Below are 27713 nucleotides of genomic sequence, written 5' to 3'. Positions count from 1 at the left end.
AAGGAGGGTCTTAAAGGAGAAGAGGGAGATGAAGAGGCCGATGGATTTAGGGATTGAATTCCAGAACATGGGGCCTAGGCAGCTGAAGACACAGCTGCCAATGGTCGGGCAGAGGATGGGGCGATTCACTGGATGCAAGAGCCAGAGGATCGGAGATCTTGGGGGCAGGGCGGTTGTAGGGCTGGAGGAGATTAGATTGCAAGACCCAGAAGGGATTTAAATATGAGGGTGAGAATTTTAAAATTGAGGCACTAGGGAACGTTGTTGGTCAGGCGCTGGGGTTGAACACTCAGCTCGGTGACAGAAAGGATGGTGAGGTTGTGAACAGCCTGTTTGGGCACAATTGCTAATGTTGTACCTTCTGTAACTCACAATATAGTCAGCACACATTTTAAATATAGTAGTGCTTTTAGTAATAAAATACTTGTCAGCTATTTAAGGGGTTTTCACAGTCACATTAAATCACGATTCCTAATGTGTGATTTGGGTTCTGTAATATTCGTTTTGTAATTGCACTTTTGGCTACAGTTGACATACAAATGAGTGCGTTGCTGATCTCCTGAAATTGTTATAAGGCAGGCACTTATTGCCCTGAGAAGAAAATGGTGGGCCTTCTTCTTGAACTGAGGGGCTTGCTGGGCCATTTCAGAGAGCAGTTAGGAGTCAAGCACATTGGTGAGGGACTGGAATCACATACAGGCCCAGACCGGGTAAGGACGACAGGTTTCCTTCCCGCAAGTACATTAGTGAACCAGCTTCATGGTCACTTTTACTGAGACCCGAGTTTAATTTCCAGATTTAAAAAAAGTGAATTCAAATTCTCAAACTCAGCTCAAGTGGAGAAATGTGCCTGTCCCTTTAAGAGTCCTTATTTGTGTCGCTGTGTTCTCTGGTCTGACAGCAAAGTAACTACATTTGGCAACGATTGGAAACTTTGCTGCAATTCACACCCGGGGCATTTCTTAGGCGCTGCCAAAGGCGGCCCCTGGGGTCCTGCAATCGTTACCGCCTTCAGTGCAAGCTGATTGGTCGGATGCGGCAGCTTGCGCGGATTCTATTGGTCCCCGGGCTGTCAGCCAGTGGTTAGGCGGGTACTTCCGGTGCAGAAACAGTTACATTGTGAAAGTGGCAACAATGTAACTCGCAGTGAAACACCAAAGGTTACTTCCGGGACATCAGTGGGATAATATTTAGCTTTTAAAACCTAAATATACATTTGGGATTGAAAGCAGGGCGGAGCGAGGAGGATTTTCCTGCATTGTTTGTACGGTAAGTTCTACACACCCTGATCTTGGGATCTCCCTGTGTCTCATTTACGTTTTGCTGCAATTTCTGTTTTAGGTTTTTATTTTCTATTGCTAGCCTGCTCAACCCCACAATCGCCCTCTAGTCAGGGGCAGGATGATGTAAGTAGAGAATTATTTCAGGTGTGTTGCTGTCTGTCATTCACAGGCAATGTCCAACACTACCAAGGCTTGTGTCATTCAGGAAAACAAGCTTGAATTTGCAGTGATTTACTTGTAATGCTTACTACTTAATAAACTGCATTCGCTGCTCGTGATGCAGTCTCCTCTACATTGGGGAGACCCAATGCAGATTGGGTGACCGCTCTGCAGAAAACCTCCGTTCAGTCTGCAAATGTGACCCTGAGCTTCAGTCACTTGCCATTTTAATTCTCCATCACACTCTGTCCTCGGTCTCCTACACTGTTCCAATGAAGTGGTGGGGGTAGAGAGGCGGAGAGGTTTAGGGAGGGAATTCCAGAGCTTAGGGCATAGGCAGCTGAAGGAACGGCCACCAATGGTGGAGCGATTAAAATCTGAAATAACAGAAAACGCTGGAAAAACTCAGCAGGCCAAGCAGCATCCGGAGAGAGTTAACGTTTCAGGTCTGGGAAGGGGCCCAGATTTGAAACGTTAACGGTTTCTCTCTCTCTCCACGGATGCTACCTGGCCTGCTGAGTTTTCCCAGCGTTTTCTGTTGTTATTTCAGATTTCCAGCATCCGCAGTATTTTGCTATTGGATTAAAATCAGAGTTGTGTAAGAGACCAGAATTGGAGGAGCGCAGAGATCTGTGGGGGCTGGAGGAGGTTACAGAGATATTTGGGGGGGGTGGGGCTGGAGGAGGTTACAGAGATTGGGGGGGGGTGGGGCTGGAGGAGGTTACAGAGATATGGGATGGGGGGGGCTGGAGGAGGTTACAGAGATTGGGGGGGCTGGAGGAGGTTACAGAGATATGGGATGGGGGGGGCTGGAGGAGGTTACAGAGATTGGGGGGGGCTGGAGGAGGTTACAGAGATATTGGGGGGGGCTGGAGGAGGTTACAGAGATTTGGGGGGGGGGCTGGAGGAGGTTACAGAGATTTGGGGGGGGGGCTGGAGGAGGTTACAGAGATGGGGGGGGGCTGGAGGAGGTTACAGAGATGGGGGGGGCTGGAGGAGGTTACAGAGATGGGGGGGGGCTGGAGGAGGTTACAGAGATGGGGGGGGCTGGAGGAGGTTACAGAGATGGGGGGGGCTGGAGGAGGTTACAGAGATGGGGGGGGGCTGGAGGAGGTTACAGAGATGGGGGGGGCTGGAGGAGGTTACAGAGATGGGTGGGTGGGCTGGAGGAGGTTACAGAGATGGGTGGGTGGGCTGGAGGAGGTTACAGAGATGGGTGGGTGGGCTGGAGGAGGTTACAGAGATGGGTGGGTGGGCTGGAGGAGGTTACAGAGATGGGTGGGGGGGCTGGAGGAGGTTACAGAGATGGGTGGGCTGGAGGAGGTTACAGAGATGGGGGGGCTGGAGGAGGTTACAGAGATGGGGGGAGGAGGTTACAGAGATGGGGTGGGGGGGCTGGAGGAGGTTACAGAGATGGGTGGGTGGGCTGGAGGAGGTTACAGAGATGGGTGGGTGGGCTGGAGGAGGTTACAGAGATGGGTGGGCTGGAGGAGGTTACAGAGATGGGGGGGCTGGAGGAGGTTACAGAGATTTGGGGGGGCTGGAGGAGGTTACAGAGATGGGGGGGCTGGAGGAGGTTACAGAGATTTGGGGGGGGGCTGGAGGAGGTTACAGAGATGGGGGGGCTGGAGGAGGTTACAGAGATATGGGATGGGGGGGCTGGAGGAGGTTACAGAGATTTGGGGGGGGGCTGGAGGAGGTTACAGAGATGGGGGGGGCTGGAGGAGGTTACAGAGATTGGGGGGGGGCTGGAGGAGGTTACAGAGATGGGGGGGCTGGAGGAGGTTACAGAGATATGGGATGGGGGGGCTGGAGGAGGTTACAGAGATTGGGGGGGGCTGGAGGAGGTTACAGAGATTTGGGGGGGGGGCTGGAGGAGGTTACAGAGATTTGGGGGGGCTGGAGGAGGTTACAGAGATGGGGGGGGGCTGGAGGAGGTTAGAGAGATGGGGGGGGGGGCTGGAGGAGGTTACAGAGATGGGGGGGGGCTGGAGGAGGTTACAGAGATGGGGGGGGGGCTGGAGGAGGTTACAGAGATGGGGGGGGGGGCTGGAGGAGGTTACAGAGATGGGGGGGGGGCTGGAGGAGGTTACAGAGATGGGTGGGTGGGCTGGAGGAGGTTACAGAGATGGGTGGGTGGGCTGGAGGAGGTTACAGAGATGGGTGGGCTGGAGGAGGTTACAGAGATGGGGGGGCTGGAGGAGGTTACAGAGATGGGGGGGGCTGGAGGAGGTTACAGAGATGGGGGGGGGGCTGGAGGAGGTTACAGAGATGGGGGGGGCTGGAGGAGGTTACAGAGATGGGGGGGGGGGCTGGAGGAGGTTACAGAGATGGGGGGGGGCTGGAGGAGGTTACAGAGATGGGTGGGTGGGCTGGAGGAGGTTACAGAGATGGGGGGGCTGGAGGAGGTTACAGAGATGGGGGGGCTGGAGGAGGTTACAGAGATTTGGGGGGGGGGCTGGAGGAGGTTACAGAGATGGGGGGGCTGGAGGAGGTTACAGAGATGGGGGGGGGGCTGGAGGAGGTTACAGAGATGGGGGGGGGGGGCTGGAGGAGGTTACAGAGATGGGTGGGTGGGCTGGAGGAGGTTACAGAGATGGGTGGGTGGGCTGGAGGAGGTTACAGAGATGGGTGGGCTGGAGGAGGTTACAGAGATGGGGGGGGCTGGAGGAGGTTACAGAGATGGGGGGGGGGGTGGGCTGGAGGAGGTTACAGAGATATGGGGGGGTGGGGCTGGAGGAGGTTACAGAGATTGGGGGGGGGCTGGAGGAGGTTACAGAGATTTGGGGGGGGGCTGGAGGAGGTTAGAGATGGGTGGGTGGGCTGGAGGAGGTTACAGAGGTGGGTGGGTGGGCTGGAGGAGGTTACAGAGATGGGGGGGTGGGTGGGCTGGAGGAGGTTACAGAGATGGGGGGGTGGGTGGGCTGGAGGAGGTTACAGAGATGGGGGGGTGGGTGGGCTGGAGGAGGTTACAGAGATATGGGGGGGTGGGGCTGGAGGAGGTTACAGATGGGGAGGGGGTGGGACTGGAGGAGGTTACAGAGATGGGTGGGTGGGCTGGAGGAGGTTACAGAGATGGGGGGGTGGGTGGGCTGGAGGAGGTTCCAGAGATGGGGGGGTGGGTGGGCTGGAGGAGGTTCCAGAGATGGGGGGGGCTGGAGGAGGTTCCAGAGATGGGGGGGGCTGGAGGAGGTTACAGAGATTTGGGGGGGGGGGCTGGAGGAGGTTACAGAGATGGGGGGGGCTGGAGGAGGTTACAGAGATATGGGATGGGGGGGCTGGAGGAGGTTACAGAGATTGGGGGGGGTGCTGGAGGAGGTTACAGAGATTTGGGGGGGGGCTGGAGGAGGTTACAGAGATGGGGGGGGGGCTGGAGGAGGTTACAGAGGTGGGTGGGTGGGCTGGAGGAGGTTACAGAGATGGGGGGGTGGGTGGGCTGGAGGAGGTTACAGAGATGGGGGGGTGGGTGGGCTGGAGGAGGTTACAGAGATGGGGGGGTGGGTGGGCTGGAGGAGGTTACAGAGATATGGGGGGGTGGGGCTGGAGGAGGTTACAGATGGGGAGGGGGTGGGACTGGAGGAGGTTACAGAGATGGGTGGGTGGGCTGGAGGAGGTTACAGAGATGGGGGGGGTGGGTGGGCTGGAGGAGGTTCCAGAGATGGGGGGGTGGGTGGGCTGGAGGAGGTTCCAGAGATGGGGGGTGCTGGAGGAGGTTACAGAGATGGGGGGGGCTGGAGGAGGTTACAGAGATTTGGGGGGGGGGCTGGAGGAGGTTACAGAGATGGGGGGGGCTGGAGGAGGTTACAGAGATATGGGATGGGGGGGCTGGAGGAGGTTACAGAGATTGGGGGGGGGCTGGAGGAGGTTACAGAGATTTGGGGGGGGGCTGGAGGAGGTTACAGAGATTTGGGGGGGGGCTGGAGGAGGTTACAGAGATGGGTGGGTGGGCTGGAGGAGGTTACAGAGATGGGTGGGCTGGAGGAGGTTACAGAGATGGGGGTGCTGGAGGAGGTTACAGAGATGGGGGGGTGGGTGGGCTGGAGGAGGTTACAGAGATGGGGGGGGGGTGGGCTGGAGGAGGTTAGAGATATGGGGGGGTGGGGCTGGAGGAGGTTCCAGAGATGGGTGGGTGGGCTGGAGGAGGTTACAGAGGAGGGGAGGGGGGTGGAGGAGATTACCGAGGGGGGGGGAGTGGAGGAGATTACAGAGGAGGGGAGGGGGTGTGGATGAGATTACAGAGGAGGGGAGGGGGGCTGGAGGAGATTACAGAGGAGGGGAGGGGGGTGTGGATGAGATTACAGAGGAGGGGAGGGGGGCTGGAGGAGGTTACAGAGATGGGGAGGGGGTGGGACTGGAGGAGGTTACAGATGGGGAGGGGGTGGGACTGGAGGAGGTTACAGAGATGGGTGGGTGGGCTGGAGGAGGTTACAGAGATGGGGGGGTGGGTGGGCTGGAGGAGGTTACAGAGATGGGGGGGCTGGAGGAGGTTCCAGAGATGGGGGGTGCTGGAGGAGGTTACAGAGATGGGGGGGGGCTGGAGGAGGTTACAGAGATTTGGGGGGGGGGCTGGAGGAGGTTACAGAGATGGGGGGGGCTGGAGGAGGTTACAGAGATATGGGATGGGGGGGCTGGAGGAGGTTACAGAGATTGGGGGGGGGGGCTGGAGGAGGTTACAGAGATTTGGGGGGGGGCTGGAGGAGGTTACAGAGATGGGGGGGGGCTGGAGGAGGTTACAGAGATGGGTGGGTGGGCTGGAGGAGGTTACAGAGATGGGTGGGCTGGAGGAGGTTACAGAGATGGGGGTGCTGGAGGAGGTTACAGAGATGGGGGGGTGGGTGGGCTGGAGGAGGTTACAGAGATGGGGGGGTGGGTGGGCTGGAGGAGGTTAGAGATATGGGGGGGTGGGGCTGGAGGAGGTTCCAGAGATGGGTGGGTGGGCTGGAGGAGGTTACAGAGGAGGGGAGGGGGGTGGAGGAGATTACCGAGGGGGGGGGAGTGGAGGAGATTACAGATGAGGGGAGGGGGTGTGGATGAGATTACAGAGGAGGGGAGGGGGGCTGGAGGAGATTACAGAGGAGGGGAGGGGGGTGTGGATGAGATTACAGAGGAGGGGAGGGGGGCTGGAGGAGGTTACAGAGATGGGGAGGGGGTGGGACTGGAGGAGGTTACAGATGGGGAGGGGGTGGGACTGGAGGAGGTTACAGAGATGGGTGGGTGGGCTGGAGGAGGTTACAGAGATGGGGGGGTGGGTGGGCTGGAGGAGGTTACAGAGATGGGGGGGGCTGGAGGAGGTTACAGAGATGGGGGGGCTGGAGGAGGTTACAGAGATGGGGGGGGCTGGAGGAGGTTACAGAGATGGGGGGGCTGGAGGAAGTTAGAGATGGGGGGGTGGGCTGGAGGAGGTTACAGAGGAGGGGAGGGGGGGGAGTGGAGGAGATTACAGAGGAGGGGAGGGGGGCTGGAGGAGATTACAGAGGAGGGGAGGGGGGCTGGAGGAGATTACAGAGGAGGGGAGGGGGGTGGAGGAGATTACAGGGGAGGGGGGCTGGAGGAGATTAGAGATAGGGAGGGGTGAGGCCATGGAGGGATTTGAAAACAAGGATGAGAATTTTAAAATCGAGGTGTTGCTGTACTGGGAGCGAGCACAGGGGTGCTGGGTGAACGGAACTTGGTGCAAGTTAAGATACAGGCAGCAGCGTTTTGGATGAGATCTGGTTTATGGAGGGTAGAACGTGGGAGGTGAGCCAGGAGTGTGTTGGAATAGTCAAGTCTAGAGGTAACAAAGGCATGGATGAGGGTTTCAGCAATTGAGAGCTGAGGCAGGGGCGGAGAAGGGCAATGTTACGCTGGTGGAAATAGGCAGTCTTGGTGATGGAGCGGATATTTGCCTTGCACCATCACCCTTTTGTCGTTTAATCACTCCTGCCCTCCACCCTATCACAAACCTTCCATTGTTCTTTCTTCCCCACCCCCTCTGGCTCTGTACTTGCTTAAAAACGGTTAAAATCTACCATCTTTGAGTTCTAATGAAAGGTCATCGACCTGAGACATTAACTCTGTTTCTCTCTCTATAGATGCTTCCTGATCCACTGAGTATTTTTGGCTGACACTTCGACACTGAGCTGTTTTGGCTCCTGGCTGCGTGCACGTCAGGTGAGTTGTCAGAGTTTGTGAAGTTTCAGTTAAATTCAGAACCTGGGATATGCACTGAAAGTTCACGGCTGTTGCTGCATTGTAGAAGCTGCGTCAGCTGACGGGAGAGATTCTGTAATGTCTTCATATGCTTTGATGCTTGTTGTGAAATATATAGATTTAGTGAAATGAATTTTCAACAGTCTCACACCCAGTTGATTGTTCTCTGATAAACGTAACTAGGAGCTATTGCCGCTTTTAAAGGGGTGGCACCATCATGGTTAAATAGGAATCTGTAGCAATTTGGACAACAGATTCTAGGTCCAATGCTGAGTTAGCCAGAGTGGAGGTTGAGAAGCTACGATTGGCCTCCAGGTTATGGAGGAGATAATAAGCCAGGCTTCCTGCTCCAGACTGCTAGAAAGTGTCCCCTGGAACAACGTGCCTGTCTGAGGACAGTGGATGAAGAGCAGATTGGGCTTTTCAGCTCCCTGAGACACAGTATCATGAGGAGGCCATTCAGCCCCTCGAGCCTGTTCCACCATTCAATTAGATCATGGCTGATCTGCACCTTAACTCCATCTACCTGCATTGGTTCCATAATCCCTTAATACCCTTACCCAACAAAAATCTATCCATTTCAGTTTTGAAATTTTCACTTGACCCCCAGCCTCAGCAGCTTTTTGGGAGAGAATTCCAGATTTCTGCTACGATTTGTGTGAAGTGCTTCCCCAAATCACCCCTGAACGGCTTGGCTCTAATTTTAAGTTATGCCCCTTTGTTCTGGACATTCCCAACCAAATTGCTCCCTCTAATTTCTCCTTCCTTCCCTCTGCTAAGCAGGTCGGGTCTCTCGAAATAACACAGTATGATAAAGGCTTGGGCCTGCTTCCTTCCGCTCTATAGCATTGTGCAGTGCAGCCCTGATGTCTATGATGTTATCTTGCCCCTATTTCCTTCAGGGTTTCCCTCCTTATTAGGTTCTCTGGCCACAGCGTACCTGCCCCTCGCTGACTGGGCAGCCTGCTCCTTCGATCTAGTGTACCAATGAATGACAGTGGGCCAGTCAGACAGTCTGCTCCGAGTCTATGTCTGGCCCAATGACTCAACCATTTCTGCGGGTGCATTTACCAGCTGAACCATCTAGAACTCTCGGTGAAACCTTTCTCCTAAGCATCATCTTTGGTCTTTAATACATGTTAAGAGCCCACTTGTATATTAAAATGGTCTGTGTTTAGATAGGGGATTCACTAAATAATATAGCAGGGTTTGAATTTAGGTAGAAAATCTGGTTTAAATAAAACTTGAGATTTGGCATTCTTGCAAACTCTATGGATATTGACACCAAATCAGTAGAGGCAGTACTAAAATCACATGCCTACTGGAGCAGCAGACTACTCTGATGGTTATCACTGTATGCTGTACTTTGGGTTTTCTGGAGTACTGCAATGTTTTTATTATTGTAAAACCTAGGTGGCGAGCCAGGGTCCTGAGTGCAGAACAAGAATAGGCGAGAAGCTGAGATAAATCAGGAAGTTGTGATTAGATGTCCAGCTTGGGTGTTCAAAGCTCTACAAGGATGGAAAGGCCAAGGGAGATTAGCAGTTCCACAATTCTGGGGCAAGTGAGTTGAAGTAGGAGAGAGAGTGCAATGAGGTTTAATTTCAACACCGAGAGGAAGGGTCAGAGGAGTAATAGCAAAATCTTCATGCCCAATGCAAGGAAATTGAGGATACAGTTGTTATAATCTTCCAAATATTACTGGATTTGGAGATAGTAGCAGAGGTAATACTGACAAAATGAAGGGCAGCACAAATACTGCAATAGGGTGGGTGTGAGAGTTTGTCTGATCTGTTATCTTGTCTGGGAGTGCATGATGGGTGCTTGAAGAGCCCTCTCATATATGGGAGCAGACTTGGATGAACTTGAACTTTAGAGAGATTTAAGAGTTGTTGAGAGGAAGATGTGCATTTGTCATGAAATAGGAAGCAAGTTCCTTGGAAGCAACAGAAGTGTGACATTTCCATTTTGGGTCACAGGAGATAGCATGGTGATGTATAAAAATCTACACTATTAAAATCCCTGGCTTCAATTCATTAAATCCATTTTCTTTTCACTATTGTAGGCAAGTTTTGCCTTTATAGGTTTACACTGAGTGACAGCAAGAGGAAATGTTACTCAGAACAAGAGATGTGGGCTCTTGGGCTAAAGACGGGAAACATCAGTCAGGGTTCCTTCTCCTGGTCAAATTCAGTCATTCCTGATGGAAAGGGCATGTTTGGTGAGGACGCAATCAAGCTTGGCTGATCAACAGGGTCATATGGAGAAAGACACCGGAGTGAGGTATCTTGGAGACTTGCACCTGTGCCCCAGGAAAAATTAGCACCTTCAGGAAAAGAGGGGAGAGAATCTGGTGGTATGTGGTGAAGGGCGGATGGTCAAGTGGTGCTGGCCAGTGTATCGGGACAATACAAGGAAGTAGGCGTTCACATTTCGTTATGGATGCAACTATTGGGAAAGAGGTGGTTTGGTACAAGAAGTTGTGAAAGAGAATGTCCCTTGTGGCAAATCGAACCAAATGCAGCTCAGCTGGGAATTCGCTCAGTTATCAAGCACAGGTGTCTACTAGAACTATCCCAATTAATTTATAATCTGCTATTTGATTCCCTGATGCATGTGGATGGAGGAAAAACAGTTGTTCCATTTTAAATGTAGTTCTATGAAACTGCTTCGTGATGGATCTTGGCTCACGAGCTGAACAATGCCACCATGGTATGATTTTTTTTTTTTTTCAGAACAAAAAATGTACTTATGTTTCAAAGCTATAATTCATTCAGGGACTTCTGATATTACAGATTGTGAAAGTGAAGTTTGAACAGTTTGTATTCTATACAAATCCCAAGGTTGAATTGCAGCCTTGTGTGCACTGCCAGCTATTTCTTATATTTGAACATTTTATTCAAGGTAACACAAAACCTCAGGAATATGCATTGTGAATATTTAATTCCCATTCATAGAAAATATGACACAGTGCTGAGGAATGAGCAGACTCGGGTTTGAAGATGATGCAGTGCTGAGGAATGAGGAGACTCGGGTTTGAAGATGATGCAGTGCTGAGGAATGAGGAGACTCGGGTTTGACCTCTTGCATCCTCTCACTGGCCAGGAACTAGACGCTGGTTCTCTGCTGATTGAAGACTGTGTAATTCCACAAGGACAGTATCATTGACAAGTTGACCAGCAGTATTGAGGGAGGTCTAGGAACAGGCTATTCACTGGTACAAGGAACTAGCAGGTTCAGAACCTAAAGTCTAGACTTGTCTCATGTATTTATTTATTTCTCAAAAACAAATTATGTAATATATTCATATTTGGGGGTTAACTGTAATTTCCTTTGGAATAACGAGCAGACTCGAAAGGCTGACTCCTGCTCCTATTTCTTACGTTCTTATAATGGTGACACCAGAAGGTGGAGGGGGGATGTCTGCTCAAGTTTCTAATCTCCACTGGAAGTTAAAGCTGGGCGAGCCTTCCCTGCAGCTGCTCACATTTACTTTTTAGTTACAAGGACATGAGTAGATCTCTGTCCATCATACTGGCCAAAAATGTTGGTGGGAGGGAGGAAAGGGGAAAATAACCTAAGGAGTCCATTTATTAAAAGAAAGACATACCCCTCATGCAAGTTAAATGGATAAATAAGGCCATTTGGTCTATCTTGGTTTATTGTTCGAGGAAAGACTCTACCGTTCTCCCCTACCATGGCATCTCACTGTTTCTTGAATAATTCTAGAGATTTTGCCTTCATTATCCTACCTGGAAGTTAGAATCAGAATCTTACAGCACAGGAGGCCATTCAGCCGGTTGTGCCTGTGCTAGCTCTTTGAAACAGCTGTCCAATTTAGTCCCACACCCCAGCTTTTTCCCATAACCCTGCAAATAGTCCTCTACATTCATTCCATGTATTTTGTCTGAATAACTTCCTGGCATCTGTCCTAAATTTGCCTTTTACTAGTTTGAACCTGTGTCCCTTGTCTTATGGGGACACAGGTTCAAACTAGTAAAAGGCAAACTTGAGAAATTTTTTCACCCAGAGGGTGGTGTGGGTCCGGAACTCACTTCCTGAAAGGGTGGTAGAGGCAGAGACCCTCATCACATTTAAAAAGTACTTGGATATGCGCTTGAAGTGCCGAAACCTACAGGGCTACGGACCAAGTGCTGGACAGTGGGATTAGGGTGGAGAGCTCTTTGTCCAGCACGGACAAGATGGGCCGAATGGCCTCCTTCTGTGCTGTAGATTTCTATGATTCTATGATTTATTCTCCGGTTTGGTTCTGATTATATCTTTTGTATTCTGGTTACAAATTTATACACCTGTCTAAGGGCAGGCCTCCATCGTCTCCTTTCAAAGCCGAGAAGCCCTGCTTTCTCTAGTGTTTTAAGACATTCCTTTGGTACTAGGATCAGCTTTCTGGCTCTACTCTGAGCTTCCTCCCGCCCAGAATGTCTGCTTTTTATGTCTTGGTGACCAGAATGGGACATAACTTGGTCTGCTGACCAAGCGTTCTGCAGTTCCAGCAGTACTGTTTTATAGTGGTAATGCACTAGATGTAATTTATCTAGATTTTCAAAAGGCCTTCGATAAGGTACCCCATAATAGACTGATGGACAAGGTCAGAGAATGCAGAGTCAAGGGACAAGTAGCAGAATGGATAGCTCGCTGGCTTCAAGACAGAAAGCCGGGATAAAGGGTAGCTATTCACAGTGGCAGAAGGTGGGTAGTGGTGTTCCACAAGGATCAGTGCTGGGACCACTGCTGTTCACAATTTATATTAACAATTTAGACTTTGGAATCAAAAACACAATTTCTAAATTTGTGGATGACACCAAATTTGGGGGGGGATAGTCAATACTAAGGAGGACATTAATAAACTTGCAGCATGGGAATATAATTGGCAAATGAAGTTCAACACCGATAAATGTGAGGTATTACATTTTGGTAGGAAGAATAGGGAGGTCACATCACTTGGAGGGTGCGAGTCTCGGTGGGGTGGAGGAACAAAGGGATCCCGGAGTACAGATACACAAATCACTAAAAGTTGCAACACAGGTTAGCAAGGCCATAAAAAAAGTAAACCAAGCACTAAGGTTTATTTCTAGAGGTATAGAATTGAAAAGTAGGGAAGTTATGCTAAACCTGTATCGAACCTTGGTTAGACCACACTTGGAGTACTGCGTACAGTTCTGGTCGCCATATTATAAAAAGGATATAGAGGCACTGGAGAGGGTGCAGAGAAGAATTACAAGGATGATACCAGAAATGAGAGAGTATACATATCCGGAAAGGATGAACAGGCTGGGTCTCTTTTTTTTTCTCTTGAAAAATGGCTGAGGGGTGACCTAATAGAGGTCTTTAAAATTATGAAAGGTTTTGATAGAGTGGAAACAGATAGAATGTTTCCACTTGTGGGGAAGAGCATAACTAGAGGCCATCAATATAAGATAGTCACCAAGAAATCCAATTGGGAATTCAGAAGAAACTTCTTTACCCAGAGAGTGGTGAGAATGTGGAACTCGCTACCACGGGGAGTGGTTGAAGCGAATAGTATCGATGCATTTAAGGGGAGGCGGGAGAAGGGAATAGAGGGTTATGCTGATAGTTAGATGAGGAAAGACTGGAGGAGGCTCGAGTGGAGCATAAACGCTGGCATGGACTGGTTGGGCTGAATGGCCTGTTTCTGTGCCGTATATCTTATGTAGTTCAGAATTCGATTTGCTGTGATTACTCCAATATTGCAAAATTAGTTGTTGTGGGCTCTATGGTAAGAAATAAATACGGCCCAAAGTGCTTCACAGCCAGTTAAGAACTTTTGAAGTGTAGTCACTGTTGTAATGTAGGAAACTCAGCAGCCAATTTACGCACAGCAAGATCCCACAAACAGCAATCAGATAATGACCAGATGGTCTGTTTTAGTGACAGTTGGTTGAGGGATAAATGTTGGAGAAGTCCCACGTTTTTCTTTGAATAGTGCCATGGGATCTTTTATGTCCATATGAAAGATCAGACAAGGCCTTGATTAAACATTTCATCCAAAAGACGGCACCACTCCCTCAGCTAGATTATATGCTCAAGTCAATGGAGTGGGACTTGAACCCAAAACCTCTGACTCTGGTGAGGTGCTGACACTGCTAACTGGCTTGAGAGGAAATCTAACCCGTAGGAGGTGCATATTATCGGGGCTTCTCCTGCTGGATTACAGCAGCGCAGTGGAGATGACCACAGATTTCATGATTGGGTCAGTTTCTATTTGACTGACACTTCCCTTTTTTGAATTTGAAGCCCTGGTACTGTATTTAAAAACCAGGATGTCCCAGTAAACTCTGTTTCCAGGAAACAGAGACAATTTGGGTAGTTAGAAGCTAGAGAATCGCATGGGCCGTTGGAGAATCTTTCAGAAAGACAGTTTGAAAATCTCAAAAAAGCAGCTAAGAATTGTTTGAAAAGAACCAAGGTTGAAAGACAAAAATAATTTTTTGTATTTAACAGCCTGTTACGAACGATTAGATGAGTGCTGTGGGATGAATGCTACGCTGTTTTACTAATTGCTTGCTTTATGGTTCCAGTTGCTACATTAACAGGAAGATGACAGAATACAAGTTGGTGGTGGTAGGAGCTGGTGGTGTTGGGAAAAGTGCTCTGACTATCCAGCTGATACAGAACCATTTTGTGGATGAATATGATCCAACCATAGAGGTAAGTGAGGAACGGCAGAAAAATAAAATGTTTGCTTGGAGACTAGAGGGGCAAATGGAATCTGGGCAATGAATAGTTGAGTGGGCGCCACATTAAACTGTGGCAGTGAGGACTAAGGGCGGGAAATAAATCATGCACTTAGCTTCAATGTTTATTATAATCTTTTAGGTTTTTCTGATGAACTTGCATCCCTAAAGTGCAGGCAATTGAGTACTACTAAAGTTGGTTGACGATAAGTTATCTTGATTCAGCATTATTGATTGGCTCGATTTTAATTTAGTGATTTAGTTTGGTTGCTGCAGTTGATGCTAACAGGGCAAGCTAGAGTGTTCAGACTCCCTGCTGGCCCTTTATAAATTTTTTTTTTTAAAAAGCACCTTTTTGGAGAGGTTCGTAGTCAATCAGCAATTGTTTAAGACTTGGTTTAGAGCTTGGTCAAAATGGGAAATGAAGGGAGCAAAGAAGTATGTAATTAGCTTAAACACTCCTATGGTACTGAAGTTATAAATAATATAAAGTTAAATGGAAGAAGCAAAGATGGGTAAAACATGATAATGCTTTAAAACTTATTTTATTTCAAAGTGTTTTTTTTTGTAGTGTAATAATACTAAAGAAAAGCAATTTCAGTAGCATTTCTTATTGTACTATTAGGATTTATTTCAGCCAAGCATTATCATGCATGAGCTGGAGATTGCTTTTAAAAGCAAGCCTGTAACTGTTGGTAGCCGCAGGTTAATACTGATGTACACTCGTCATTGAGAGTTACCAGTAAATAAGCTACAATGGTCAAGAAAGAAAACTATCATGTGCAACTTACAATTCTGCAAACTTTAACTAGTGAAGCTTACAGAATTTATATCCCAATCCCATGATGGATGCACCTGCAACAAGTGTGCAAGTGAGCAAATTAGAGATTAGAATACAATAATGAGTGATAGTTACTGCTGAGAGGTACACAACCTCTCAGGCCCCTGCCGATGCCACTGTCTGTTTCTTGTCAATGCTGCAGTCATTCCAATTGCTTGGGGATGAGCTCTCTGATGGTTGAATTGGTTAAGCTATACAGACCAGGAGTGTTTCGCGTTTGAACCCCAGCTTCTGCTGAGACACTTGAACTTGGGCAGGGCAGGTGTAGGGGCCCTGTGGTTGGCCTCAGTGCTCATGAGATAGAAAAGTAGCCAGCAAGAAAGAATAAAATGAGTATTCCGTTCAATCAATTAACAATAATTTGCATTTATATAGCGCCTTTCACATACAAAAACATCCCACAGCACTTCCTAGAAGATTGGGGAATGCAGATGCTCAAAGGGACCTGGGTGTCCTTGTACATGAGTCACTGAAAGTGAATGTGCAGGTGCAGCAAGCCATTAGGAAGGCAAATGGTATGCTGGCCTTCATTACAAGAGGATTTGAGTACAGGAATAAAGAAGTCTTACTCCAATTATATAGGGCCTTGGTGAGACTACACCTGGAGTACTGTGTACAATTTTGGTCTCCTTACCTAAGGAAGGATATACTTGCCATAGAGGGAGTGCAACGAAGGTTCACAAGACTGATTCCTGGGATGGCGGGACTGTCGTATGAGAAGAGATTGAGTAAACTAGGTCTGTATTCTCTTGAATTCAGAAGAATGAGAGGGGATCTCATTGAAGCATACACAATTATTACAGGGCTTGATAGGGTGGATGCTGGGAGAATGTTTCCCTTGGCTGGGGAGTCTAGAACCAGGGGCCACAGCCTCAGGATAAAGGGTAGGCCATTCAGGACTGAGATGAGAAGAAATTTCTTCACACACAGGGTGGTGAATCTTTGGAATTCTCTACCCCAGAGGGCTGTGGCGGCTCAGTCACTGGGTATATTCAAAACCGAAGTCGATAGATTTCTGACTAGTAAAGGCATCGAGAGATATGGCGATAGGGCCAGTGAATGGAGTTGAGGCAGAAGATCAGCCATGATCTTATTGAATGGTGGAGCAGGCTCGAAGAGCCAAAAGGCTTACTCCTGCTCCTATTTCTTATGTTCTTTATGTAAGGAAAATGGATGTTGAGCCGAGGGAGGAACGATTAGGGGAGGTGACCAAAATCTTAGTCAAAGAGGCATATTTTAAGAGAACCTTAAAGTATGATACAACAGGCTCCTGCAAATTGCAATTTTAAGAACTCCTGGTGATGCAGTACTCAAGTCCTACAACCCAATACTGGGAGTTTGTGATCTTCTCTGTGGAAAGTAGGACATCTGCACAACCTCAGTCTGAAACTTTATGTAGCATGGAAAATAACTAAACTGAGGAAGAAATTACTGACAAAATAGAGGGGAACCCAGAAAATGTTTGAAAATTCAGGCACAAAAGAGATTTCAGTTGAGATGGTCTGGACAGTGGACGACTCGGGGGTATACCTGCACAAATAGTTGAAGGTGGCAGGGCAGGTTGAGAAAGTGGTTAAAAAAGCATACGGGATCCTGGGCTTCGTAAATAGAGGCATAGAGTACAAAAGCAAGGAAGTTATGATGAACCTTTATAAAACACTGGTTCGGCCTCAACTGGAGTATTGTGTCCAATTCTGGGCACCGCACTTTAGGAAGGATGTGAAGGCCTTAGAGAGGGTGCAGAAAAGATTTACAAGCATGGTTTCAGGGATGAGGGACTTCAGTTACGTGGATAGACTAGAAAAGCTGGGGTTGTTCTCCTTCGAGCAGAGAAGGTTGAGAGGAGATTTGATAGAGGTATTCAAATGTAGCAAGTGGTTAGGATCTGGAATGCACTGCCTGAAAGGATGGTGGAGGCAGACTCAATCATGGCTTTCAAAAGGGAATTGGATAAGTACCTGAAGGGAAAAAATTTGCAGGGCTACAGGAAAGGGGGGGGGGGAGACTAGCTGAAGTGCCGGCACTGGCTCGACGGGCTGAATGGCCGCCTCCTGTGCTGTAACCATTCTATGATTCTAACTCCTCCCAACAATCCTTATGATCTGTTTGATTCAACATGTGCATTTGTAATTGGGGAAGGGGAGGAGGATGAGACTCAAACAGTGGTGAGAAATATAATTATGACTTGATTACCAACTTTACTTTCACTCTTTCCTTGCATAGGATTCCTACAGGAAACAGGTGGTTATTGATGGGGAAACATGTTTATTAGATATTCTGGACACGGCAGGTCAAGAAGAGTACAGTGCCATGAGAGATCAATACATGCGAACTGGTGAGGGCTTCCTCTGCGTCTTTGCTATCAATAATACCAAATCCTTCGAGGATGTCCATCTGTATAGGTTAGTATTGTATACAGTTCAGAAGAAAACTGACACCAGATTTACACCTATTCAACCCAAACACAACCAAGGAGTATAATTTTTTTTGTATATGGCACAGCAGAAAGTTGGAGAGAGATGCTAGTATAAATTCAAGGACCTATTGTAGTTTTAAAATATTTCCCATTTGTAAGTATAACTCTTTAATATAACATGTTGGTAAGGACACACTTTGAACATCGTGAGATTTAGGTCAAAATTCTAGTCTCCAATACTCATGGGAAAAGTAGACTTTTTAATTCAAAGTTCACAAAGTCAAGCATTTTGCGAAAGACTTTGTTCTTGGGAAAGAAGAGAATGAACAGGATGATTCATGGACTCCAACAGTAAACTTGTGAGGAGTAGGCTAAATGGAATAGGACTTGTTCTAATTGGAGAAGAATGTGAAAAACATGACTTAGGTGTTCAAAGTGCTGAAAAGCACATGGATGTAACCAGCTTTGCTTTTAAACTTATACTTTGTGTTCCAATGCTGCAATTACAGTTTAAGACTGTAGTTTAGTGGCAATATTTTTCCCAGGAGTAAGTTGTGTGCAACAAATGCCCATCAAACTACAGTACCTTGCTATTTATCCACCACTCAAGTTTGGGTATCCTGCATACAATACACAAAAGCCTCTTCTTTTTTTTCTCAAGAAATTTGCTCCCTCTTTTCTTACCCCCTTTCTCCTAAGGTGTAGATTGTTGTTAGGGTACGGTTCCACAGATGCCCGTCCTGCCCTGCAGTACCTCACCCAAGTAAACATTCTTGTGTGAGCCTAGACAGTGCGTGCACTTGGACTATTCAATTGTGGGAAGCATCAAGGATAAACCCAATCCTGTCCTCACTCAATGTCCAAACACACACATGCACTTTCTGGACTGCAATCAGGAGGAGAAACTCTGATTTCCCCACCCCCATCCTGTGGTGCCAAGGCCAATTGTAGCACCCCAATTATTTGCTAGCTCAGCATAGACTAGGGATCAACCCTGGGACCTTCTGGTCTCTGGACTGCACTGAAGTTACCAACTGAGCCATTGCGGGAGCTAGTCTATGTTGCTGTCTATATTAGAGTAAGAACCATAAACCATACTTGTACATGTGGTTGTAGTATATGGGGTTTATGGTGATGTGGTACTGCTGTAACCTATACTGTGGACATGGTGTATTTGTTCCAAATGCACTTGGAAAGAATCCAGTCATTGTTTTAACAATTGTTGGCAGAATGAAATAAAATGCAAAGAAAATCTTCATTTTAACTTTTGTCTCTTCTCCAGAGAGCAGATTAATAGAGTGAAAGACTCCGATGATGTACCCATGGTATTAGTTGGAAATAAGTGTGACCTTCCATCACGGACTGTGGACACAAAGCAAGCACAAGAACTAGCAAAGAGCTATGGAATCCCATTCATAGAAACCTCAGCCAAAACACGACAGGTACAAAGCCAATTTTTAGCAGGGGGTGGGAAGGAAATGTACAAGAAAATCAATCAATTACAATGTCTGTAGGTGAGTAATAAACCTTTTCCTTCCCTCCTCTCATGCTTGGGTCCCTGATGCCACTATGTAACTTGTATTGTGCTGATGCTCCTGTGTATTGATAGTTAATGAGTATTCTGTACCCATTCTTGTGTTTAGGTTCTGTATCTGGTTCACAGCAACCAGCTGCTTTAAAATAGTTGGTTCAGTTTTAATTGGAATCTGCTCCACTTGCACCAAATGGTGCTTTTATATTGTGTGTGACCTGCACTAGTACTGCCGGGCTTCCAAGTGCAGGACTTGTGCAGTTGACTACAATGTAAATATAAAACTGATATTAACTAAGACTGGCTGCTAAGAAAATCTGTTTTGACACAGCCAACTGCAAAAGGCCTGTGCATCAAGAACCCAGTGGCAATAGTGCAGTATAAAAGCATTTAAAAACAAAACACATTTTTGGCCCCTTTGCAACCTGAAGTTTCCTTGCCTGATGGGATGGGCAGGTGCTTTGCTCCAGGCTTGCCAGTCTGCTCTTTACTCAGCTGCTTAGCCATGTGAAAGTGGCTGGCATGTCACAAGCCATCTTGGGTAGGTCCCTTCACCACAATTAAAACAAATATCTCTTGTACAATTGTTGAGAAAACTGAGACTTGGGAATTACATGGCCTGGGATGCATTACCTGGAGTGGGCTATGAGAATATATGCTCATACATCCAGGGTTGAATTCTCAGGAATTATGTTCTGTGTTCAATTACCAAAGTTTAGAGCCATATAAATTAATAACACACAATGAGGCAATTGGTCCCATCATGTCTGTGCCCACTCTAAGCTAGAGCAATCCAAAACTAATCCCAACTCCCTGCTCTCTTTTCTCCCCCCCCCCCCCCCCCCCCAAACACCTTTGCTTCAAATATTTATCCAATTTTTCCTGAAACGCTGCCTTAACCACTCCCTGCAGCAAAGCATTCCATACTCCAGCAACCCTCTACGTTAAGAAGTATCTCCTAAACATTCTTCTTGTTCTCTTAGCCACAGTTTTGAATGAATGACCCCCTTGTCACTGACTTCCCCAACCAGGGGAAATAGGGTGATTTGGGAAAGACTATCAGAACCGTCATAATTTAAATCTCTTTTATATTAAAAAAAAAATTAAAAAATCTCTTGGCCTTCTCTACGCCAGAGGAAGTATACTCAGTATTTCAAGACTCTCCTCGTAACTAGTTTCCCAGCCCTCATGCCACCTTGGTGCATCTACGCTCTGCATGGCTTTAATGTCCTTTCTATAATGGAGCTACCAATGCTTCATACACAATTTTCATAACTTCTTTATTCTTGTACTCTAAGCCCCTAATTTTTTTTAATAGCTTTATCTACCTACACTCGCAACTTCAAGGAATTGCGTATTCGAAATCCTCAGTCTCTGTTCATTCACACCCTTTAGTGTCTTTCCATTAACTGTACACTCCCATTCGATGTTTTTCTTACCGATATTTATTACTTCACACTTGTACACATTAAATTGCATCTTCCACCTGTCTGTCCATTCTGCTAATCTGTCTGTCTTTCATAAGTCTTTTCCAATCGTCCTTGCTGTTGTCAAACCTACTTTTTTTATTCTCAGTAAATTTTGTGTTCCCTATACCTAAGTCCAGAGTGAGCCTCTGCTCAGTGGTAGTATTCCTGCTGCTGAGTCAGAAGGTTATGGGTTCGAGCCCCACTCCAGACAAGAGCAGACGATAGTTCCAGCCTCTGACTATTGGGTTGACATCCAGCAGGATTCTCATGTCCAAAGCATCTAGCTGGTCTCCCCTGGTCAGGCCAACTACCTGGCCACATAAAAATGGGTCTTCATTACGGAAACAAGCCAGAGCATGATCTGCATGGATGTAAAAGCAGTGGAAGAAATGGGCTCCCTCATGTGTTACTAGGCATGGAAGAGAAAAGAGAAGATACCCAAGTTCAAATCATCTACGCATACAGCAAACAAAAGTGGACCCAACGCTAACTCTTCAATCCAAGCAACAACCATTTACCCTCTGCTTCCTGTCTGTCAAACAACTAATCGTAGCCAGAAAATCACCTGCAATGGCTTCTCTTCTCACTCTCGCATTGTTACCTCTGGGGTCCCCCAAGGATCTATCCTTGGCCCCCTCCTATTTCTCATCTATATGCTGCCCCTTGGCGACATCATCCGAAAACATGCCGTCAGTTTCCACATGTATGCTGACGACACCCAGCTCTACCTCACCACCACTTCTCTCAACCCCCTCCACTGTTTCTAAATTGACACACTGCTTGTCCGACATCCAGTACTGGATGAGCAGAAATATTCTCCAATTAAATATTGGGAAGACTGAAGCCACTGTCTTCAGGCCCTGCCACAAACTCTGTTCCCTAGCCACCGACTCCATCCTCTCCCTAGCATCTGTCTGAGGATGAACCAGATGGTTCGCAACCTTGGTGTCATATTTGACTCTGAATGAGCTTCCGACCACGTATCCGTGGCATAACTAAGACTGCCTAGTTCCACCTCTGTAACATTTCCCGTTTCCGCCCCTGCCTCAGTTCATCCGCTGCTGAAACCCTCATCCATGCCTTTGTTACCTCTACACTTGACTATTCCAACGCTGGCCTCCCACATTCTACCCTACGTAAACTTGAGGTCATCCAAAATTAGGCTGCCTGTGTCCTAACTCGCACCAAGTCCCGTTCACCCATCACCCCTGTGCTCGCTGACCTACATTGGCTTCCGGTTAAGCAACGCCTCACTTTCAAATTTCTCATCCTTATTTTCAAATCCTTCCATGGCCTCGCCCCTTCCTATCTCTGTAATCTCCTTCAGCCCCACAATCACCACCACCCCCCCCCCCCTCCCCCCGAGATATCTGCACTCCTCAAATTCTGCCCTATTAAGCATCCCGGATTATAAGTGCTCAATGATCGGTGGCTATGCCTTCAGCTGCCTAGGCCCCTAAGCTCTGGAATTCCCTCCCTAAACCTCTTTCCTTCTTTAAGACGCTCCTCAAAACCTACCTTTTTGACCAAGTATTTGGCCATCTGCCCTAATACCTTATCTGGCTCGGTGTCAATTTTTTGTTTTCTAATACTCCTGTGAAGCGCCTTGGGATGTTTTACTACGTTAAAGGCACTATATAAATACAAGTTGTTGTTGCTTCTATATTTCCTCATACTTATGGTCAAATATTTCTAACTATTGAGACACCTTATTGAATGCCTTCTGAAAATTCATATAAACTACATCTACTGCATTCTCCTTTTCTAAACAGTCACTTCTTTAAATAATTCTTCTAAACCTATCAGGCATGACTCGGCTTTAACAAAACCATGCTGGATGTCCTCTATTAACTCATGCATTTCTAAATGCTCACTAATTTTATCTAATTATGGATCCTAGAAGTTTGCCCAAAGCCAATATTAGACAAACTGATCTATACTTTCCTGGTGTAACCTTCTCTCCTTTCTTGAACAAAAGTGTTACATTAGTTGGTCTCCAGTACATTGGTCAGTGGAAGTGCATTTCATTTGCATATCACTAATTACAACTAAGCTGTATGTGTCCAAATTTGGGAGAACATAATTGAAATTAACATTTACTTGTGCTTTCCCAATGGCACAATTACTTAAAGCAGCATATAGCTAAGCCACTTGGATCAAAAAGTCTTAAGTTTGATTCTCAGTTGTGTTGAATTAGCTGATAGTGCCCCTACAGCCAGACTGCAATTATTGGCCTCCACATCCTTGGGTTGCTACGGGGACATTCAAGCAAAGTGCCTACTCTTGATGGCTATTCGATATGCCCTGCTAGAAAGAGTGTGGACGTAGGTGAGGACAAGATTTGTCTTGACTGTGATGCCCTGCTTAGTTGAATCGTCTGCTAATACGGTGGCATAGTGGTTAGCACTGTTGCCTCACAGCGCCAGGGACCCGGGTTCGAATCCGGCCTCGGGTGACTGTCTGTCTGTGTGGAGTTTGCACATTCTCCCCGTGTTTGCGTGGGTTTTCTCCGGGTGCTCCGGTTTCCTCCCACAGTCCAAAGATGTGCGGGTTAGGTTGATTGGCTATGATAAATTGACCCTTAGTGTTAGGGGGGTTACAGGGATAGGGTGGGATATGTGTTGGTGTAGGGGTTACGGTGATCGGGTGGGATATGTGTCGGTGCAGGCTCGATGGGCTGAAATGGCCTCTATCTGCACTGTGGGGATTCTGGGATTCTGTGAATACTAATTGGTCTGTCAGCATCTATGAAACTTTCCTGGAAAGAATTAGCATCTTCAGAAAAGGGAAAGAAACTCAACCCAATGTATAGGCCACTGTATTATGTAGGTTTGAACTTAAATGGGTTTTTAAAATCAAAATGCCAGCAGTCACTGGAGTGTGACTTACACTCTTGCAGCTTATATACTTAATTTTATAGTAACTAAGAACGCAAGCCTTGTGTTTTGTTTTTCCTTCACCTCTAATTCATATCCTTGTAATTCCAGGGCGTGGAAGATGCATTCTACACACTGGTGCGAGAAATTCGCAAATACAAAGAGAAGATCAGCAAAAATGGTAAAAAGAAGAAAAAACCCTCCAAAAAAAAGTGCATAATTCTTTAAAATAATGTGTAGGACTTGTGATCCTAAACTCCAAGGATTGTGTATCAAAGAAAGAAAACAAATTGAAGCATAATATCTCCTCCCCACGCTTCTCCCATCTGAAAATGAACAAATACCGCAAAAACAAAAAACTAGAAATGTTGTAGTTTTGCTTTTTAAACATCCAGGTTCTCATTAAAGCTGCAGTTTACTTATAGTATGAGGCAAAAACTGCCTCATACTATAAATAAACTGGACCAGCCACACACATACTGTGGCTACAAGAGCAGGTCAGAGGCTGGGGATTTTGCCACGAGTGACTCACCAAAGCCTTTCCACCATCGACAAGTCAGGAGTGTGATGGAACACTCTCCACTTGCCTGGGTGAGTGCAGCTCCAACAACACTCAAGAAGCTCAACACCATCCAGGACAAAGCAGCCCGCTTGATTGGCACTCCCTCCACCACCGGCGCACCGTGGCTGCAGTGTGTACCATCTACAAGATACATTGCAACAACTCGCCAAGGCTTCTTCAACAGCACCTCCCAAACCTGTGACCTCTACCACATAGAAGGACAAGGGCAGTAGGCGCATGGGAACACCACCACTTCCAAGTCCCACATCATCCTGGCTTGGAAATATTACTGATCCTTCATCGTCGCTGTTCAAAATCCTGGAATTCCCTACCTAACAGCACTGTGGGAGTACCTTCACCACACAGACTGCGTCAGTTCAAGAAGGCGGCTCACCAGTACCTTCTCGAGGGCAATACAGCGATGTACACATCCCGTGAATTCCAGATTTTGAAATGCCACAAGGAGGCATATATCTTGACACTGTCATTTTTAATTAGGACACCAAACATTAAACAACATCTGCGTGAAATCAGCAGAACACTGGATTCCAAAGCTGACAAATGCTGATCTTTCTGGTTGTACGGAAAACGTGTGCATCTGCCCCAAACATGTCATAGCAAATTCCAAACTTTTAACAATGCAGGTTGAGAGATGCTCAGATTTACTACTTGGGCCAATATTGGTCTGCTGGCCAACAATAGGGAAAGACACATCAGCTCTTTGCACAGTTGCAGTGCATAATTTCTGCCAAAAGATGCTCTGGCAATCACTTGTGGCAGACAGTGAGTAGTGCATCATTTTAGTCTGCTGGTCCAAACCCCCATTCTCTCCCATCCCTCGCACCAGTAGAATTTAAACACTTGCTATCCCCACGCAACAGATTCCACATAAACAAGTCTTGCGTGTCAGTTGTGCTGATGCTATTGAGGCATATTAAGTAACTATCATGTTTCATGCAAATATGAAAAGAGCTAAAGAACTCAAACACTGGGTTGTCATGGGTATGATCTAGATATCCAGTAATTTAAAAATAAACTGCAATCTGATTTTAAGTGCAGGCAGGTAGTAGATGTGTAAATATACATGGCTGTTATGATGTGTTTGTGCCAAATTTGTGAGCTGGTTTGAAATATTAACAGTTCTGGAAGATGGCCGGCTAGTAAATGTAGCAGTTGGATTCAGGACTCCAAAGGGCCCTAGACATGGCTGATCTTCAATCTTGCTAATTGCCATTGAGCAAGATTTCCCAGTTCTCTACTTGGACCAGTTAGTATAACATTGTACCAGAGCAAAGTCTCTCCAAATGCACAAGAGATGCAGTTCCATTTCTCCACATCCCATGTTATGGAAGCACAGCTTCTGGTAACTGTTCAGCATGCTGTTAATGATGGCTATAAAGTCTGTGGCCTAAATAGTTTGTTCTCCCCAAATAAAGAAGACACTGTTGTAGGGGGAGGCAGCAATGAGCAGTCCTTCCTAAACAAAGAGGACTTATAAATCTTCAAATAACTGGTGAACAGCTGCCATCTGCTACATGTTTCACACACCTCTAACTTCCACAAAAAATAATGGAAGCCACTTAAGATCAACCTGAACAAGATCCTTGTTGTAAGCGGTCTATAAATGTTCCAATTTATTATATTAATATAACTTCACCCAAAAATAAAGATCAGTGGTTTATTTAACAAAGGTAAGAGTGATGTTCCACATCAGTGGAATCAAAAAATGCCTCATTTTCGAGAGAAATCGCAGCTCAAGTCTTTGATCTCTTTTACCACGTATCCATGTGAGGCAGGGCAGCCAAAGAAATAGGAGTTCAGTTTTTAAAATAGTGCAAATGGGAGGGGGGGGGAGATCACTATATTCAACTGGTTGGCTGAACTTTTAAATTTACCAAATATATTCCTCCCTTTGTATAATTGCATCGTTAATTCAAGGAAAACCAGCAACTATGTTTCATCCTGAGCAAAAGTTCAGTTGTTGGTGCTAATGGGGTGCCTATACCCATTTTGCATTCCCTACCAAGTCCGATTATAAAAGATGTCACGTTTGAAGGAATACTGTTGTGTCTCTATTTTATGCATTGAATAATAAGTACTGTGCAACTCTGGTGATCCTCTCTGTAACCAGTATAATTCAGTATGTCTGTAAATTGTTACTTGGTGTATCAACCATGTAAATTTGTTCCTCACGTAATCCACTGATGGACAGGATACACGTGACAGTGGAGTAACCATTTATTCCACAGACTAAGACCTAGTGACACACGAGGCAAAAGACATTGAGTCAGTTAAATCTCTCTAACAGTATGTCTCGTGTTTATACACTAGGTCTAAATTTAGACACCAATTAGTCTATACCCTAATTTTAAGAGTTACTTTGGATCTAGTGACACTGAAGGCCAATAAGTTGCTTTATGATGGAGGGTGCTGTGATAACGGAACAGTTGTTTGGATAGCATGAAGTGACATTTCGATTGTCTTGAAGATATGATGTGGTTAAATATGCAATGTTTAATGATTTGTCACTAATGGAAAACCTTACAATAATGTACTTGGCGGGTTTATGGAGACTACATAACAAATGTTATACGAACAATGACAGACAGGTAATGACCCTCTGGTCCATCAAGCCTGTTCCACACAATTGCGATACCTTTTGTATATACTCTCCACCCTACCTGAAACCATGTGATCTCCTGGGAGAGGCAAAAAAAAATTTTTTTAAACCAGGGCAAGTTGGGGGAAAAGATCTGGGAAATTCCTCTCCGACCCATCTAGGCAATTGAAACTAGTCCAGGAAATCACTCTGGCCCTGTTATGGAAATCTCTTTCCACAGTTGGTGTTCTACCACTGGCATGTGAAAATGTGGAATTTATCTCTTTAATCTCATTTTGATTTGCACTTGAACAAATAGATTACAGGTGCCAACAGACTTGAGACCGAGTGACCTTTTGCTTCCCTGCGATGGTGAATTCCTGTATCACTTAGCTCACTTTCCCCAAAAAACTGCTACAGGTGAACAGTGATGTAAATTGGTTTCACTGTAGTATAATGGATTCCCCTACTCCGAGACACAAATCTTGCATTTATAGTGTCTTATTGCATTCTAAAACACTTCACAGCTAATGAATTAGTTTTGAAGTACAGTTATTGTTATGTAGGCAAATGCAGCTGCCAATTTGCCCAACAAATGATCAATCTGTTTTTAGTGGTAGAGTTTGAGGGCCACTGGAAAAACTCCCCATCTCTTTGAATACTGCCACGGGATATTTTATAGCCAGCTGAATTGCCGGAACAGGGCCTCTGTTTAACATTTCACCTAAAAAACACTGCCTAAATGCAGCACTCGCTGAGTACTACACTGAAGTGGCAGCCTAGGTTCTGTGCTGCAGACCTGGTGTGGGCCTTGAACCCATAGCCTTCTGAAGAGACCGAGTGCTACCATTGATCAAGCTGACTCTTAAGATGAAGTGTCTTGCTGATCATTTTATGCAGCCATTGCTGTGATATTTAGTAACAATTTTGGCCATTCAGAGTGATATCACTGAGCATATTTTGTGCATGAAAACCCTTTTTTAAATCTGCAGAAATTGATTTTTTTTAATGCATTGGAAATTGACAGTGTCTAGTGTTATGTGACAATAAAAAAAAATTTTTTTTAAAA

At 46.5% G+C, this 27713-nt stretch overlaps 2 protein-coding genes across 3 annotated transcripts in view; one reads left to right on the top strand and one right to left on the bottom strand.

The window, feature by feature from the left end:
* Nucleotides 1-27713, bottom strand: part of LOC147099704 (uncharacterized) — a 171841-nt gene that overhangs the window by 33547 nt on the left and 110581 nt on the right. The gene's annotated exons all lie outside the window — the stretch shown is intronic.
* On the top strand, nt 1093-27713 carry LOC147099705 (GTPase KRas-like). 2 transcript variants are annotated; one of them, XM_085969102.1, is made up of 7 exons: nt 1093-1269; nt 7517-7595; nt 10592-10851; nt 14195-14324; nt 17415-17593; nt 18890-19049; nt 23595-27713. In XM_085969102.1, exons 4-7 carry the CDS (start codon nt 14214-14216, stop codon nt 23709-23711), a joined length of 567 nt encoding a protein of 188 aa, XP_085825228.1. In that variant the 5' UTR covers nt 1093-1269; nt 7517-7595; nt 10592-10851; nt 14195-14213; the 3' UTR covers nt 23712-27713. The 2 variants fall into 2 exon arrangements, with proteins under 2 accessions (XP_085825228.1, XP_085825227.1); XM_085969101.1 differs by lacking the exon at nt 10592-10851.

The sequence above is a fragment of the Somniosus microcephalus genome, chromosome 28, assembly GCF_052327205.1.
Source record: "Somniosus microcephalus isolate GS21.2 chromosome 28, FLI_Smic_1.0, whole genome shotgun sequence".
Taxonomy (NCBI): domain Eukaryota; kingdom Metazoa; phylum Chordata; class Chondrichthyes; order Squaliformes; family Somniosidae; genus Somniosus; species Somniosus microcephalus.
The sequence above is the reverse complement of the archived record's forward strand: the minus strand, read 5'-3'. Positions and strand labels throughout refer to the sequence as shown.